This window comes from Paracoccidioides brasiliensis (assembly GCF_000150735.1).
Source record: "Paracoccidioides brasiliensis Pb18 unplaced genomic scaffold supercont2.3, whole genome shotgun sequence".
Taxonomy (NCBI): domain Eukaryota; kingdom Fungi; phylum Ascomycota; class Eurotiomycetes; order Onygenales; family Ajellomycetaceae; genus Paracoccidioides; species Paracoccidioides brasiliensis.
In genome coordinates this window covers 1,835,656-1,851,101 of record NW_011371360.1, presented here as the reverse complement: position 1 = coordinate 1,851,101, position 15,446 = coordinate 1,835,656, and the positions used below count along the sequence as shown (strand labels likewise).

General features: G+C 32.6%; 3 protein-coding genes across 3 annotated transcripts; 2 read left to right on the top strand and 1 right to left on the bottom strand.

Annotated features, from left to right (window-relative positions):
* Positions 1-9,232: 9,232 nt before the first annotated feature.
* Positions 9,233-9,979, top strand: PADG_02936 (uncharacterized protein; the record flags this gene model as incomplete). The annotated part of the gene is made up of 1 exon (XM_010759899.1): positions 9,233-9,979. The coding sequence occupies one exon, from the start codon at positions 9,233-9,235 to the stop codon at positions 9,977-9,979; it is 747 nt and encodes a 248-aa protein (XP_010758201.1).
* Positions 9,980-10,252: 273 nt separating this feature from the next.
* Positions 10,253-10,678, bottom strand: PADG_02935 (uncharacterized protein; the record flags this gene model as incomplete). Its single annotated transcript, XM_010760357.1, has 1 exon — positions 10,253-10,678. One exon carries the CDS (start codon positions 10,676-10,678, stop codon positions 10,253-10,255), a length of 426 nt encoding a protein of 141 aa, XP_010758659.1.
* Positions 10,679-13,053: 2,375 nt separating this feature from the next.
* On the top strand, positions 13,054-14,997 carry PADG_02934 (uncharacterized protein; the record flags this gene model as incomplete). The annotated part of the gene is made up of 6 exons (XM_010759898.1): positions 13,054-13,156; positions 13,264-13,560; positions 13,618-14,072; positions 14,144-14,315; positions 14,375-14,537; positions 14,622-14,997. 6 exons carry the CDS (start codon positions 13,054-13,056, stop codon positions 14,995-14,997), a joined length of 1,566 nt encoding a protein of 521 aa, XP_010758200.1.
* Positions 14,998-15,446: the final 449 nt, after the last annotated feature.

Sequence of the window (15,446 nt, the reverse complement as noted above, 5' to 3'; positions counted from 1 at the left end):
AGATCTAATAATAAGATCAATATTATCAATATAACTGAGAGATCTTACTACATATATACTTTTATTCTTGAATAAATTAGCTATATATATAGCAAAAAAAAATAAATAAGACTGAAGATGTTTAAGAAATTTCTATTTTAATAATGGTTTTTCCCTGTTTTATTATATTAAAAAGAAGCTAAATACTTCTTTTTATCATAAAATAGATGATTTATTTTACTAAGAACTTTGATAACTTTATCTCTTACATAATTGAAATTATTTTATTTTTTAAAATATGATCAAAAGCATCTTTTATATTACTAAAAGCAGCAGTTAAGACTAGACCATTATTTTTAACAATTTAAATATTATAAATAGCTGATAAAACTATATCTATAGTTAAATTTTATTTTTTACTACTTATTTGATTATTATATAGTATATTAATAGTAGAGGCTAGAAAAAAAAATCTAGAACTAATAATTTTTTTCAAAATCTTTTCTAAATAGATCAATAGAAATATAACTTTATAGAATTTAGAAATTAATGATTTTCTATTAAACTTTATTAGAATAATCTCTGTTATCTCTCTCCAGTATACTGAATAATATTCATGTTTTATTAAAAAGAAAAATAATGCAAAAAGTTCTTCTTTTAACTCATAGTATACTTTTTATATTATAAAGTGATTTATAAAGTCAGGTTTAGTAGCTATTTTAGTAGAAATAATGAAAATAGCTATTTTTAGCTCATTTTTCATTAAGTCAAACCACTTTCACTTTGTTCTATTATTATGATATTTATTTATAGAAATGTATTTCTCAGACTATTAATTTTAAAAATAAAACTTTTATAAATATTTGATATTTTTTTTTAAATATATTAGCAGTATAATTTCGATTTTGATATTTATATTTTAGTATAGAAAGCTTTATTATCTCTCTAGATTTAATATAGTTAAAAGCTTTAAAAATATTTTTATTTTCTATATTTTCAAGAAAATTATTCTAGTATTTAGTTTTTTACTCTTTTGATACTAGAAAAGTAATTATTATTGATATTTTTAAATATGTTCACAAATATTAAATTATCTTTTCAATCTTTTTTAGCTCTAGCTAGTTCTTTGTATTTATAAATTTTAGACTACTAAAGTTTTGAGTAGTTTGATTAATACTTTTAAATATATTATCTTTAATACTTAAAATTATAATATTGATTATTAATACTATTTTATTCTCTAATATAAATTTTAATAATTTAATATTAATATTTTATAAAAGCTTTTCTTGATTTTTTCTCTCTCAATACTCATATATAATTTATGATCTCTATTCATTAAGCTTTTTTAAAGTTATATTGATTAGATAATAATAGATTCTCAACTATTTCATTATCATCTAATTACATATTAAATTGAATGACTTCATGATCTGATTCTAATGCTTCTTCTAAATTAATAAATTAACTTTATATTCTTTTCTTATATAGTTCTATAGATAAAAAGATTAGATCTATGATTATCTTTTTTAATAGATTTTATTTATAGTATATTTCTTTATCAAGTTCATTAATTAAATCAAATTCTTTTAAGATCAATCAATATATCAATTTGTCTGCTTTTATAAACTGAGTATAGTTAATATAATCAATAAGCAATTGAATCATATAAGTGAGTAAACCACTTCTCATTCTTCATATAATGAGAAATGCTCTGCATCAAAAATGTTAATCACACATAGAAATAAAGCCATTACTCAGGAAGAAAGGCTTTTTTTAGTCATTCAAGCACTTAAAAATAATCAAATTTCAAGTGTATGAGCTGCAGCAAAGCTATATGAAGTCTATTATGCAACTTTAACTCATCATATATATGATTGTACAGCACATGTTGACCCACTCTCAAAGAACTGAAAACTTAGTCTTACAGAGGAAGAATCTCTTATTCAATGAATTCTGATCATAAATGAGTGAGGTCAGCCTCTCTGAGTTGTAGCTGTATGAGAAATGACCAATCTTCTTCTTGTCAGTCAAGAATCTAACCCCCCACTCACAGTGGGTGAATGCTGGTACAAAACTTTGTCAAGTATCATGATGAGCTGAAATCCAAGTTCTCATGCAAGTATGATTATCAGTGAGCTTTATGTGAGGATTCTGAGATTATCTATGAGTGATTTAGACTTGTATAAAATACTATTGCAAAGTATAAGATTCTGAAAGATAATATCTATAACTTTGATGAGACAGAGTTTCAGATAAGTGTAATTGAGACTGTCAGAGTGATGACTAAATCTGAAAGAGCTGAGAATCTCAAGCTTGTACAATCTGAAGATTGAAAATGAGTGACTGTTATTGCTGAAGTCAATACAACTAGCTGAACCTTGCATACAATGATTATCCTCAAAGAAAAGATGCATCAATCCTGCTGGTATGAGACAGAAGGGCTACCATGTGACTGGGTGATTGAAGTTAGTGAGAATGACTGGACCATTGACTAGCTGAGCTCATACTGGCTGAAAAAGATGTTTAACAAGGAGACTCTACTCTGTACAAAAAACAGATATCAACTGTTGATTCTAGACTGGTATCAAAGCCATGCCTCAACTAGATTTGATTAATTTTGCACTGAAAATCAGATCATTGCTCTCTACATGCTGCTATATTCCTCCTATCTTCTTCAATTATTAGATGTTAGCTGCTTCTCACCTTTGAAAACTGCATATAGACAGCAGATAAAAAATCAGATACAGCTTGAAATCAATCATATTGACAAGAAGAAGTTTTTAAATTTCTATCCTGCAGCTCAGATGCAGACCCTGACTGAGAGCAATATCAAAAGCAGCTTTAGAGCTGCTGAGCTGGTTCTATATGATTTTGAGCAGATTCTCTCACAGCTTAATACCATGATGCATACCCCCACCCCCCCAGGGACATCTCACAGCTCTCAGGCCTCCTGGGTGATAGCCACACCACATAATATATACCAATTAGAGCAGCAGACTGAGAAAGTTAAAGAATATATCAAGTACTGTACATAGAGCCTACTCAGTCCAATCAATTGTGCCCTAAATCAGCTGATCAAGAAATGTCAAATGGTAATACACAGTGTTGCTATTCTAATAGCTAAAAACAAAGAGTTAAGAGCTTAAAATGCCAAACAAAAGAGAAAGTGAGAAAGAAGCTGTATATATATAGCTCAAAAGAGTGCTTTGAGGGTTGAAGAAGGCTTGAATTGTGTATGAAGAGTCAATGAATGAGAGCAGAAGGTGATTGAGGCTGCTGAGTTGCAATCACAAAAACATGCAGCATCATAGTGTAGTGTCTGTGGAATTATTGAGCATACTGCCCACACATGCTCTAAGTATATAAAAAATAATTTATAATGTAATTTGCTACTTTTTCTTTATAGTTGAAGCTTTGAAGACATTCTCATTGTATAAAGAGTGGGAAGTGGTTTATTTGCTTATATGATTCACTCACTTATTAATTATATTATTATTTTACTATGAGTAATAAGTATTGAAATCTTCACTTATAATTGATCTTTTATTTACTAATAAATTAAAAAGAACTCTATTTACTATTTAGCTACTATTATTTTCCTGTAAAGATTTTTTATTATAGGTATTAATTAGCTGAATAAATTCAATTTGATTAAATTTATCTATAATATTATCAATTTGAATATCAGAATCTGAAACCATATTATATCTCAAATTAAATTGAAATCTTGAACTCTTTTTAAAATATATTATTACTTTAGATTTAACTTTAATTTTCTCTAGTAAAAAATAATAGTATTTAGAATGTAAAATTTAAAATTGATGTTCAGTATCTAGATTTCTTTCTTATATTTGAAATTAATTTTCTGAATAAAAGCTATATTTAGATAAAAATAAATATAAATATTACTACTTTCTATATTATTCTATAAAAGTATAATTTTAGAAGAAAATTTTTACTTTTTTTATTCTTTTTATATTATAATAAACATTTAAATAATTATATAAATAAAAATATTTCTTTTTTTAGCATTATAATTTACTATTATTAATAATTATAACAGCTTTTATAAAAATCAATTTCTGAGATCTAAAATTAAATATTCTTATAGTAGTAATTAGATTAACAGTTTATTTAGTTTTTACTAAAGACTTGTTTTTGATAATCTCTCTACTTGAGAATTTCTTCTCTTAGTTCTACTTCTTGACTAAAAATTTATTTTATTCTTATTAAAGACTATTTTATCTTTATAATTTCTTTTGAGACTTCATTTCTTCTATTCTTTAAATAAAAAGAGTAAATTAAAGCTGTTGATATATGATTTTCTTTGTAATCCTTACACTTAACTATAATATAAAAACATTATTTACTTTTTATATTATATATAATACAAGTGTGATCTATTGTACTATGATTTTCTGTATAAATCTTATATATTATAAAGTATTTATAAACTTCTATAAAGTGACTTTATTTTTGACATCATTTATATTGAATATGAGTTTTAACTATGAATTTAAAGTCAATATATTTAAAAGTTTTTAGCACTTGATCAGCTATAAAAAGTGATAAGATTTTTGTCTGTTCTAGAGACTTAGTTACAATTAATATTGATTTTACTTTTTTCTTTTATCTAATATCAGATTTACTCAATCAAATAAAATTATTCTTTAGTTGAATTATAGAATTATAATTTTTTTATTTCTTTTTTTAGTACTATCATACCTTTTTTATCATTAAAAATATTATTAAAAATATTGTAAATAACTGATTTTCCTCATTTCTTATTTTATCTAATTTAATCTCTGTTTATAGGTTTTTTTTCAGTAGAAATCTCTATTCTTTCTTATTTTTAATCAGAAAGTTAGTTGAGAATTTAGACAATGTGATAATTACTATAAAGTTTCTCATAAAAGAGATATTAATTGTAGAAATTATCTTTTTATTTATTACTACTAAGAACAAACTTTGATTTAGCTTATTTCTTAACTTAAAAATCATTTTTAAACTTTAAAGTTAGCTTATTGCTTCTCTATTTAAGAGCTTTATAATAAGATATTATTTTTTTAACTAATATAACTTTTTTTATTTTAAATTTTTTTCTCTAATTTTAAGCTTTTTTTTCTCTGATACTTTCAAAGACTAATTGAATAGAAGTAGTAATAGTAGTAGCAGTTATTTATACAAAAGTAGACTTTTTAACTACATTCTATACTACTTTTGATTGATTTTAATTGAGATAAATAAGAGCTTTCTGTCTAGATTGACTAGTTTAAGACTAAAGTAAAATATATCTAATTGAGCTAATCATATTTACTTTAAACTTGATGATCTTATGAATTTGCCTTGATATTGATATTAAAAGATTGATAATCTTCTGATTTTTCTCTTCATCTATTTGATTTTTTAAAATAAATACTATAACCTTTAGATTATTAAGTTATTTAGTTTAATTTATTAATTTATTTCTTTTTTTTTAATCTTCTGTTTAAAAAGTTTTTAATAAGTTTTTTTTTAAGTTTCTTTTTCTATTTTAAATATAGAAAGTATTTTTTTTTTATTTTTTGACTTCTATCTATAGTTCTTGTATACTTGATTTAACAAGTTTTAATAGAAATCTTTCTAATTTTACTACTAGTTCAATAACTAGACTAAATTTTTCAAGAAAATTTAATAAACTGAGATTGATTTTTAAGATAACTAATAAAATTTTTATAAATATTTTTTAAGATATAGAAGAAGTGAGTAATAAATAATTTCAATTCTGATTAAGTTAAAAAAGAAATACCAGTTAATAGAAAAAAACTAGTAAAAAAATATAATATTTTGTAGAAAAATTGTTAAAAACTGATTAATTCTATTTATATTGAAGAAATTTTCCTCACACAACTAATATATAGCTTAATTTTTCAAAATAGATGTAAATTCAATATTTAAATTTTTTTTTATTAAAGAAAAAATTGAATTTTAAATAAGATTTTTCTGATTTTTTGAAGAGAAATCAGAAAAAAATTAACATTTGAAGAGAAATCTTCAAATCTCACTAAAATACCTTCTGTTAGACTCAGCACTCAACTGAGTCTGACCAAGGTCTGGCATCAGATTAGACTCAATATTGGATTAGACTCAGCATCTGATTTGGCCTAACTCTTATCATATGATCACATGATCATGCAGGTTGTTATAATCTGAGCAGGCTCTAGTACTCACTTTCATTTCATCAAGCTTAGTATTCTATTATATAGCAGTTAGCAATGCAAAGAGTTTTCTTCTTATGCAGCTCACATTCATATTTTAACATCTTCTCTACTATAGCTTAATCAAATTCAGTTAAAGCTTCAGTTGATTTTAACTGAGTTTTAACTGAGCTCTGTTAAACTTATTAAAGATTTAGTTAAAGTTCAATTCTATGAAATGCCTTATAAGTATGCACTTAGTTCTAGCTTGCCTCTATTCTCAGCTATATTCAGCTAGTTCTAATCTTTAACTCATAGTCTATAGAGATTAGATGCAGAAATATTAGACCACATGCTTTTCATTTTCCACAGATATCTTTTCTACTATATCTAGGCAAACTTTGATGAGGACAGTCTGAAAAGATACTTGATGTGATGAGAAGAAAATCAAAATTGACAGAGTTTTCAAAGAGCTTGAATGTGTCTTTTCTTAACAATGACTTGATGAATGCTTTTGAAAACTGTCTAGATTATTTTGACCTAATCAATCTCTTAGTCATTCAATTTTCACACTTTTTAGATCAAGTGTTGTGGGTTGATGATGAAAATTATTGTTAAATATTCACTTTTCAAAGAAAAGTATGTTTTCAATAATCAACCTTTCAAATCTTATCTGAATAGTATAAAAATTGAGAGACTGATCAATTTCAGTAAGGGCTTTTCAATAAGAGTATTCTTGAATCAAAATTCCAAAAATTGGCTAAGTTTTGAAAAAGATGTTATTTATTTTTTAGTAGTTATAAAGCTGCTCAGAATATTTTAAGTCTTGATGATTATTATATATACTATAAAATATATATATGTAATTAAATTTAAACTACGTTTATTACTTATTTAAACTACTATTTATTTACTTTAAAATTGCAAAAATACTTACATCTAGTAACTGGAAAATATAAGATAAACATACTAATATATAAAGAAAAATAATTTAATTTTTCTTATAAATATACTCAAACTTTATGATAAGATAACTAGTATAATAGTTAGAATAAGAAGTTAATATATATTAACTTTTATAAATATAAAAAAAGATTAAAATAAAATATTATAAAGTAAAAATACAAAATAAGTAAATAATTAATTTTTAACTATAATTGAATTTAAAACTTATTAAATTTATTTTTTTATTCTATAAAAAATAAAGTTTAAAATATTAAATAAATATATAATTTACTTTATACTAAAATAAAAAAATAATTAAATTAGTAATTAAATAATAAATTATACTATTTTAAATTATTTATAAAAAAATAAAAATTATTATATAATTAATAAAAAATATATAAATATTATATTATATTAATAATATTTTTATTTTAATATTATTATTAAAGATAAGTATATAATTTAAATAATATAGTATAAAAAATTTCTTAACTCTCTATAAATCAAAAATAAAATATTATTATATAATAAAAGAAAATTTTAATATAAAGATTATTTATTTAATCATACTATATTTTAAAGTTATTAAAGTTAACTTTTAATAATATTATTTATTTTAAGATAAAAAAGGTACAAATAACTAAAAGTATATATAAAGAGATATATTATTAATATTTTATATTTTTATATAAATTTAAACTTATTAACATGAATAAAAATATGACAAAGCTCTAATCTCTACAAGAACTAATCATATATTAAATCAGATCAGTTAGTTTTATCAAATGTTCAGCTTTTCAAACTACCTCTAGAAAGTTTCTCAGAAGAATGTTCAACCATACAGTTCCCATAGATGGGCAAATATATATGGTACTCTTCATCATGCCACTTCTCAAGTTCCTGTTAAAGCTTGAAGGGTCATGTGAGTGAGAAGTTTCAGTAGTTAGCATCCTAAACAATAGCAAGAGCCAGACAAGGCGTCGTCTGCAGTGCTCATAATACTTCTCTAAGATCCGTCTCCGACTTTTTTCTCGCCCACCTCTCCCTCTCCTTCTTTATAACCTCCTCCTGGCGACTCTGGGATTCTTCAGCTGCCCAAGTGTCCTCCTCTATGGGTCATTGTTGCATCTTATCTTCTTGTAGATGCTTCTTCGATGACGATGTAAGTGAGTTTCTGATACACCACTCACCCAGAACTTTGCTCATTACTCATTCTACAACGGGACACTTCCATCATGGTAAGGTTTGAGAACCTGAACTAAATCGAAGAAAGTCATTGACGGTCGCTGTAACTTACCATTCACACAGCGCGCGCTGTTCTTTGAAGCTGAATATGATTGGCTTGTCAGAGGTTATAAATTTGGGGGCATGGCTTATCGCTGGCACTTCGATAAATGCTGAGGGGTTGGTTTATATAATCGTAGTAGAATATCGTCGTGTGACTCGATTTTTAACTTCGTATCTGCTCTGCTAAATCTCAATTTTCCATGTCTGCATTTTATTCCGCGAAACCTGGGGCTTCGGATTGTACGCAGATTACATGTTTTACAGCAATCTTGTCCCTCGTACGTCTGATAGTTTAGCTACCTCCCTTTGTGGAACGGGGATGATCCCTTGGGGCCATGATACTTGGCAAGTTGGCAGGTTCATGTTGGCGGTCACTGCTAAGCCAATCAAACCGAAAGAATTACCCTCCGAGATTGCCCTAACCATAATGAGTAAAAGCGGACTTTTATGTGTTAAGCTGACCGAGAGGAAGGCTGCCAAAAACAGCCCTGGAGAACTTTGGCCAGCTGATTATTTCTCACAAATGCATCTCCCTCCTCCTATATCTCCCATCTTCCATGCACCGTTAAATATCATGGCTGAAAATCGCGCACATTGACCTGACTTTCTTTCCACGACCAAACTCAGAGAGTTCGGCTCACCCTGGTTTTGTTGTTGGTAATATATCTGCGTTTTGTCCAACGGCTAGTTGAACCCAACAACATACTCCGCAAACAAAAGCAAGCCGCCGTCAACTTTGAGCCACTTCTTATACCCTGGACTCCGATTTCTGTTTTGCAACATATGCGAATAAGGTTGGAAGATTGAGATTGATTCTTGTTGCCCTCTTTTTATACCAGATGTCTTTTGAATTTGACGATGGGGGTGAGGTCATACATTCCTTGGGAAATCGAACCGTCATCCGTTATGGAGAGGACAAAGTAGTTAAGTCTGGGTCGATCAATATCAATGAAGCAGATACGTTGCGATTTGTGGCGGAAAACACCACTATCCCTGTTCCTCGTGTGCACGCAGTACGTCAGGATGGATACCGAAAAGCAATTGTTATGGACTACATGCCTGGCACTCCCCTTGAAGAAGCCTGGGAGACCTTGACTCACGACCAAAGGATATCTGCTACCCGTCAAATTGGTTCTTATATATCCCAACTCCGTCGCCTGAAAGGGTCGTTTATTGGCGGGCTGAATCGGTGCCAAGCGACGGTTGGTCGATATGATCGTGTAAGTTGCGGACCATTCGACAATGAAAAGGATTTCAATGAATTCCTTCTTTCGAGGATTATTAAACAGGCACCATCAACTCTGCGACATTATGCCAAAGCCTGTCTTAAAGAAAACCACGACATTATCTTTTCCCATGGTGACCTGGCGCCGCGAAACATTCTTGTGGATCAACATGGCAATATCACTGCAATTATTGACTGGGAGGACGCTGGGTGGTATCCAGAATATTGGGAACACTACAGGGCTTTGAGGCAGTTGAATCCAATGCCTGGATGGCCAGACTATTTTAATTACATGCTTCCGCCTTGTTACGAGGAGGAGTATGTAGGAATTTCTTTCTTGTCATCAATTTCAGCTTTTTGAGAAAGAGTTACTTGGAATCCACACTAGAGAATCTATCATGCTATTTGAAAATCTGAAATGGTTCTTCTTATTTCCAAGCCGGAAGCATTTTAGTGAATAGTCGTCCAGTTATACCTGGCTACGCTCATCGATGGGAGATAACCCCGATGTGTAACATGTCATGAACTTTGAGGAGGCAGCAGCTGAACATATCCTTTCTTTGATCACCCTATGCGGCATCAGTCAGTCTTGATATTTTTCGAGAAGTATAGTTCATACAGAAGTCAACATACATCATTTCTCATCTGTAGCCTGAAGGCATGTTTGCACCATGTGGTCGATTGCCACGTCCCTTTGCTCTGCTCTGAGCCATCTTTGCTCAACAAACTTTTGGAGTGCATCCCCAACCCAGTTTTGGCAATTCCAATCTGCATCTTCGATACCGTTCCGCACTCCGGTGGTGGCGAGAATAAAGCGAACATTCGACACTTGAGCAGAAATATCACCAACCTCAACCATGTTGCGGAGCTTGGAACTCTTCAAAGGATTATATCCTGGTTGTTCCTCAAACTGAAAACTCCTTTGCGCACCAGTAATGTGGAACAAAGTGCCACAATCTGGGAGCTCGTCACCAAACCTGATGAATAGGCTGGCATGACGATACTTGCAAAGGTCCACCGGGTCTCCAGCGTAGACAAGGATCCAGACTTTAACACCCATTATTTGTTTATAACGTTAGATTCAAAAAGCAGAAGACAATATAATTATTTTGGTCACAAAAGAATTGCAAGATATACTCCGTAATTTCAATAGAAATACTCAAGTCAACTCTTGCATTTGACGCCGCCAAAATAGATATGAATCACTGTGCCTCAATTTTCAGTGCAGTTCCAAAGCGGGGTAATTGCAGTTCAATTTCAACACTGTACGGAGTAACTTGAAAGATTGACAAAATGACACACACCCCTGAGCTGGCTTCTGACACGTCAGAAAAATCAACTTTCATTACTTGTGAGCTGGCCCATAGTCACTTCTGATTTGAACGCCACAAGCACCGAGGATTAATCCATTTAAGTGTGTGAGGCTCCATGTCATTTACCATGAGAGCATCCAGTGTCCAACAATGACCTGAATCCAGCATGATGTATAGTTACAAATTAGCACACACAAAAAAAAAAAATAGCTATCAGCAGACTTTATGAATTAAGTAAGCTCTGCATTCAATTCCACTCTTCTTATTTCTAAGTATTGGAGTTATAATACTCTCAGAGGTCTACTTTTGATATAATGGCTCTGTTCCATGTTCTGAAGGCCTATTAATAATATAGATAGTTATACAACAGGGGGCCTCTTAGAAAGAAAAAGGAGCTCACTACGAAGTTCCATGCAGAAAGATGTCTAAGACTTTTGAGGCAGGCCTCTAAGGCGCAGAATAGAGTCACATATCTATTGATATGTTATATGTTTTCAGAACACAAAAACGAGTGGTGTTTGAATAGTTTAACAAGTTTTCTGTAAATGTAAAGATGCATGCACGCCAGCCCGAACCTAAATAGTTTAATTTTTGAGGGTGGTCATTAGCCAGGTAAGAGGATGTCCATTTATCCACACTTGCATTTTGTCCCCCCCTCTACACAGAAGACTCAATTGAGGTCAAGGCACAATTGGCGTACGTTTGTCTTTTACGATTGCCGGGTCTCCTTGGCCAATCTGCTCAGCACGAATTGGTGAAGCTCGAGTCGAGATGGTTAATATAAAAGTGAATCTGTTGTATCTAGTTAAACTATTCATATCATTTAAGCTTTGGTAAGCATTGTTGGCAGTTGTACGAAGATTGTCCAATAACTATTCACTCCAGATAAATGATATCAGAATTCGAAGTTAAACCCTCTCAATTCTCAAAGGTTGTGATTGGACGAAGTGTTCAAGGAATATAAGAAAATGTATTGAGAGTCTATTTTCTCAGAGTGTGGAAGATTTGTCACATTTGTCACAGAGTTAGAACATGTTTAGTAAGCTGGTTTGGAGGTGAAGAAGAGTTAATGGTCTTGATGATCTCGAATCTACGAACATATTTGGATATTTTATAAATCGAGATTCTGAATTTCCTCTCAAATGGACGCTTGAAGGATAAGTATGAAGGTATGAAGTGATAGACCATGTTTTTGATTGAGCAACTCACGGTCTTGACCGGTTCCGCCTGCTGCACGTGATCTGGATAGACCGTCCGAAGGAGCCAACCTCCCTTCCCGGATGCTCCCATCGCCGAACGAACGAACGAACGAGCGCTGATATTCGTCATCATCTATATATTTCTTTCCCTTACTACTATTTATATGTTTCTTCGTTTCTCTTTTCTGACTGTCAGCCACAGTCTTTCAAACATGAAGGGGCATTTATGATGTCAGTGAGCTAAGCGATGGCGACTGGCTGTGGCGAGTCTCATTTTGATTCCAGGCCTGAAAATCTGTAGTATGTCGCTCTACAAGAAATCTGAAAAGCAAGTTTTGCGCTGGAATTAACGGGTACATCTTCGAGAGCTGTGAACTCCAAAAATAAATGAATGAATGAAATGAAATGAAATGAATTAAAATAAATTAAAATAAATAAATAAAAAATAAAAAACATAAAAAAAATAAAAAAATAAATAAAAAAAAATAAAAAATAAAAAAAAAGGAAAGGAAGAAAGAAAATCGAAGCGGAACATGTCACAATTTCGGCAGCGGAATTTTCTTATCGGAAAAATGCTATTGGATAGCGATGATATAGCATTCCTCGTTGATTAGGGACTGTTGCTGGCGTCTCTCCATTTCGCCTTGACTAGGTTTAGACACGCCATAAGAACTACAAACTCCTTTAATGCTTCGTCGAGCGTTGCGTCTTCGTGGTATAGCAATTGCGACTTTTCTTTTGTCTTGACAGGATATTTTCATCTGTACAGAGTGATGTTGGCTCTGTCTATTAATCAGTCCATCAAATTCCCTTTTTTCCTTTTTCTCCGGATCCTCTATGTTTTATTCATTCGTTCACTAAAACATTGTTTTTGACCGCACAAATAGCATTCCAGCTGACACTGCGGATTCCGCAAACCTAAGATGGCAACCGAGGCCAACCATTGGCTGTCTGGGATATGGCGATCTTCAAGCAATCAAAACTTCAAGGAAGCTGTCACTCCGGCGGAGGAGGAACAGTCAGAGGGTATGTGGAATACAATGCACTGATGCGCGTAGCTATGAAATAATTAGCTTATGTCCACTGTTTGGTTGACCTTTGGTACAGAACTTCTGATGGCACATATCAAATAGGTTCTGCACGACGTCAGATAGGACTCACGTCAGCTGTGTTCCTCATCTTCAACCGCATGATTGGCACTGGAATCTTTGCGACGCCTAGTAGTATCTTTGCTCTGTCAGGTAGTGTTGGGCTGTCCCTGTTTATTTGGGTTGCGGGCATGATCATTGCTGCCGCGGGCATGGCGGTATACATTGAATTTGGAACTGGGATTCCTCGAAACGGCGGAGAAAAGAATTACTTGGAATACGTGTTCCGGAAGCCACGGTTCCTGACATCGTGCATGTATGCTGGATATGTGTTTTTCCTAGGTGAGGCAGGTTAAACTTTCTTGCCGTTGATGGCCCACCATTTATGCTAACTGAGAGCAGGTTGGGCGGGATCTAACTCCGTCATCTTTGGCGAGTACATCCTGCACGCAGCGCAGGTCGAGGTAACACGGTGGAATCAGCGAGGTGTTGGACTTGCTTGCATCACCACTGCAATTTTAATCCACGGCCTTGCCTTGAAATGGGGACTGCGTCTACAAAACCTGCTAGGCACTATAAAACTCATTATCATCGTTATAATTGCCGTGGCAGGCTGGGCTGCACTGGGAGGCGCTCTCAAAGTTGAGAAGCCGAACAACTTCCATAATGCCTTTGAAGGAACCAGGGGAAGCGCATATGGAGTGGTCACGGCCCTATATAATGTCATTTGGAGCTATATTGGGTACAACAATGCCAATTATGCATTGAGCGAGACTAAGAATCCTGTACGGACGCTGAAGATCGCCGCCCCTCTCGCGCTGGGGATTGTGTCGACATTGTACATGTTGGTAAATGTATGGTTATCTCTCCCCTTCCCCTTAATTGGAATTGATTTTTTTCCCCTGCTCACATGGTTAAATGATAGGTTGCCTATTTCGCTGCAGTACCAAAGGATGAAATACTTTCCTCCGGCCGTGTTCTGGCCGCATCCTTTTTCCGAAATGTTTTTGGCTCCAAGGCTGAACGAGCACTATCCGTCTTCGTCGCGCTCTCAGCTTTTGGCAATGTGCTCAGTGTTATCTTCTCGCAAGGCCGTTGTATGTCTCAACCTCCGCACAGCATCTCTGCTACATACTTCTCTCTAATATCATGACAGTGGTCCAAGAGCTTGGTCGTGAGGGTATTCTCCCATTCTCTCGGTTATGGGCCAGCAATAAACCCCTCGACGCGCCTCTCGCCGGTCTTTTCGAGCATTGGCTTGTCTCGGTCATTATCATGCTAGCACCCCCACCTGGTGATGCGTACAACTTTATTCTTAAGTATGCATCCACAACCCACCCACCTACTCCCGCTGTCCACGAAGCCTTCCCACAAAAGCTTAATTTACTAACGTACACACACAGTGTAATCTCATACCCCCTTTCTATCATCAACACCTTCGTCGCCGCCGGCCTTATCCACCTCTACCTCAACCGGTCAAAATACAACTGGAACCCTCCCGTCAGAGCGACGCTGCCAGTGGTAATCTTCTTTGGCCTCAGCAACATCTTTCTTGTCATTACACCCTTTGTACAACCCGAAGAAGGCCAGAATGTCTACAACCAACTGCCCTACTACCTCCATTGCGTTGTGGGTATCGCGATTGTGGTTGCCGGTGGTATTTACTGGCTCATCTGGGCGCAGTTGTTGCCGTGGCTGGGCAACTATCGGCTTGAGCAGGAGGCGTTTGTGGGAGAGGATGGGTGGAAGAGGAAGGTGTTTGTAAAATATGGGAAGTAGTTGTATTTGCCATTTTTGAGGGTTTATCTTACCTAACTGGATTTTTATAAAAATATAATTTCATTTAGTGTAAAATTTTATTTTATTTTATTTTATTGTTATTTATTATTTTTAATTTAATTTAATTTAATTTTAATTTAATTATTATTATTGTTATTAAATTATTATTATTGTTATTAAATTATTATTACTATTATTATTTAAGATTTGAGTGTCCGTTATGTTTAGTCCTAATGTCGTGCTTTTTAACTTAGACAAACCCAACGTTTGGATAAAAGCGACCGACAGAGAACCGCCGTTCCTTTTCGTCTGCGATTAGGTTTTGTCCAAGCAATCAATGGATGCCGATCACAGAACGGACCTAAGCGCCGTAGATCTTCAGCTAAGAAAACCTTCCTTCTATTCAAGGTGTATTATTTTCTTCGCCTGCCGCTACAGGCTGCCAGAGC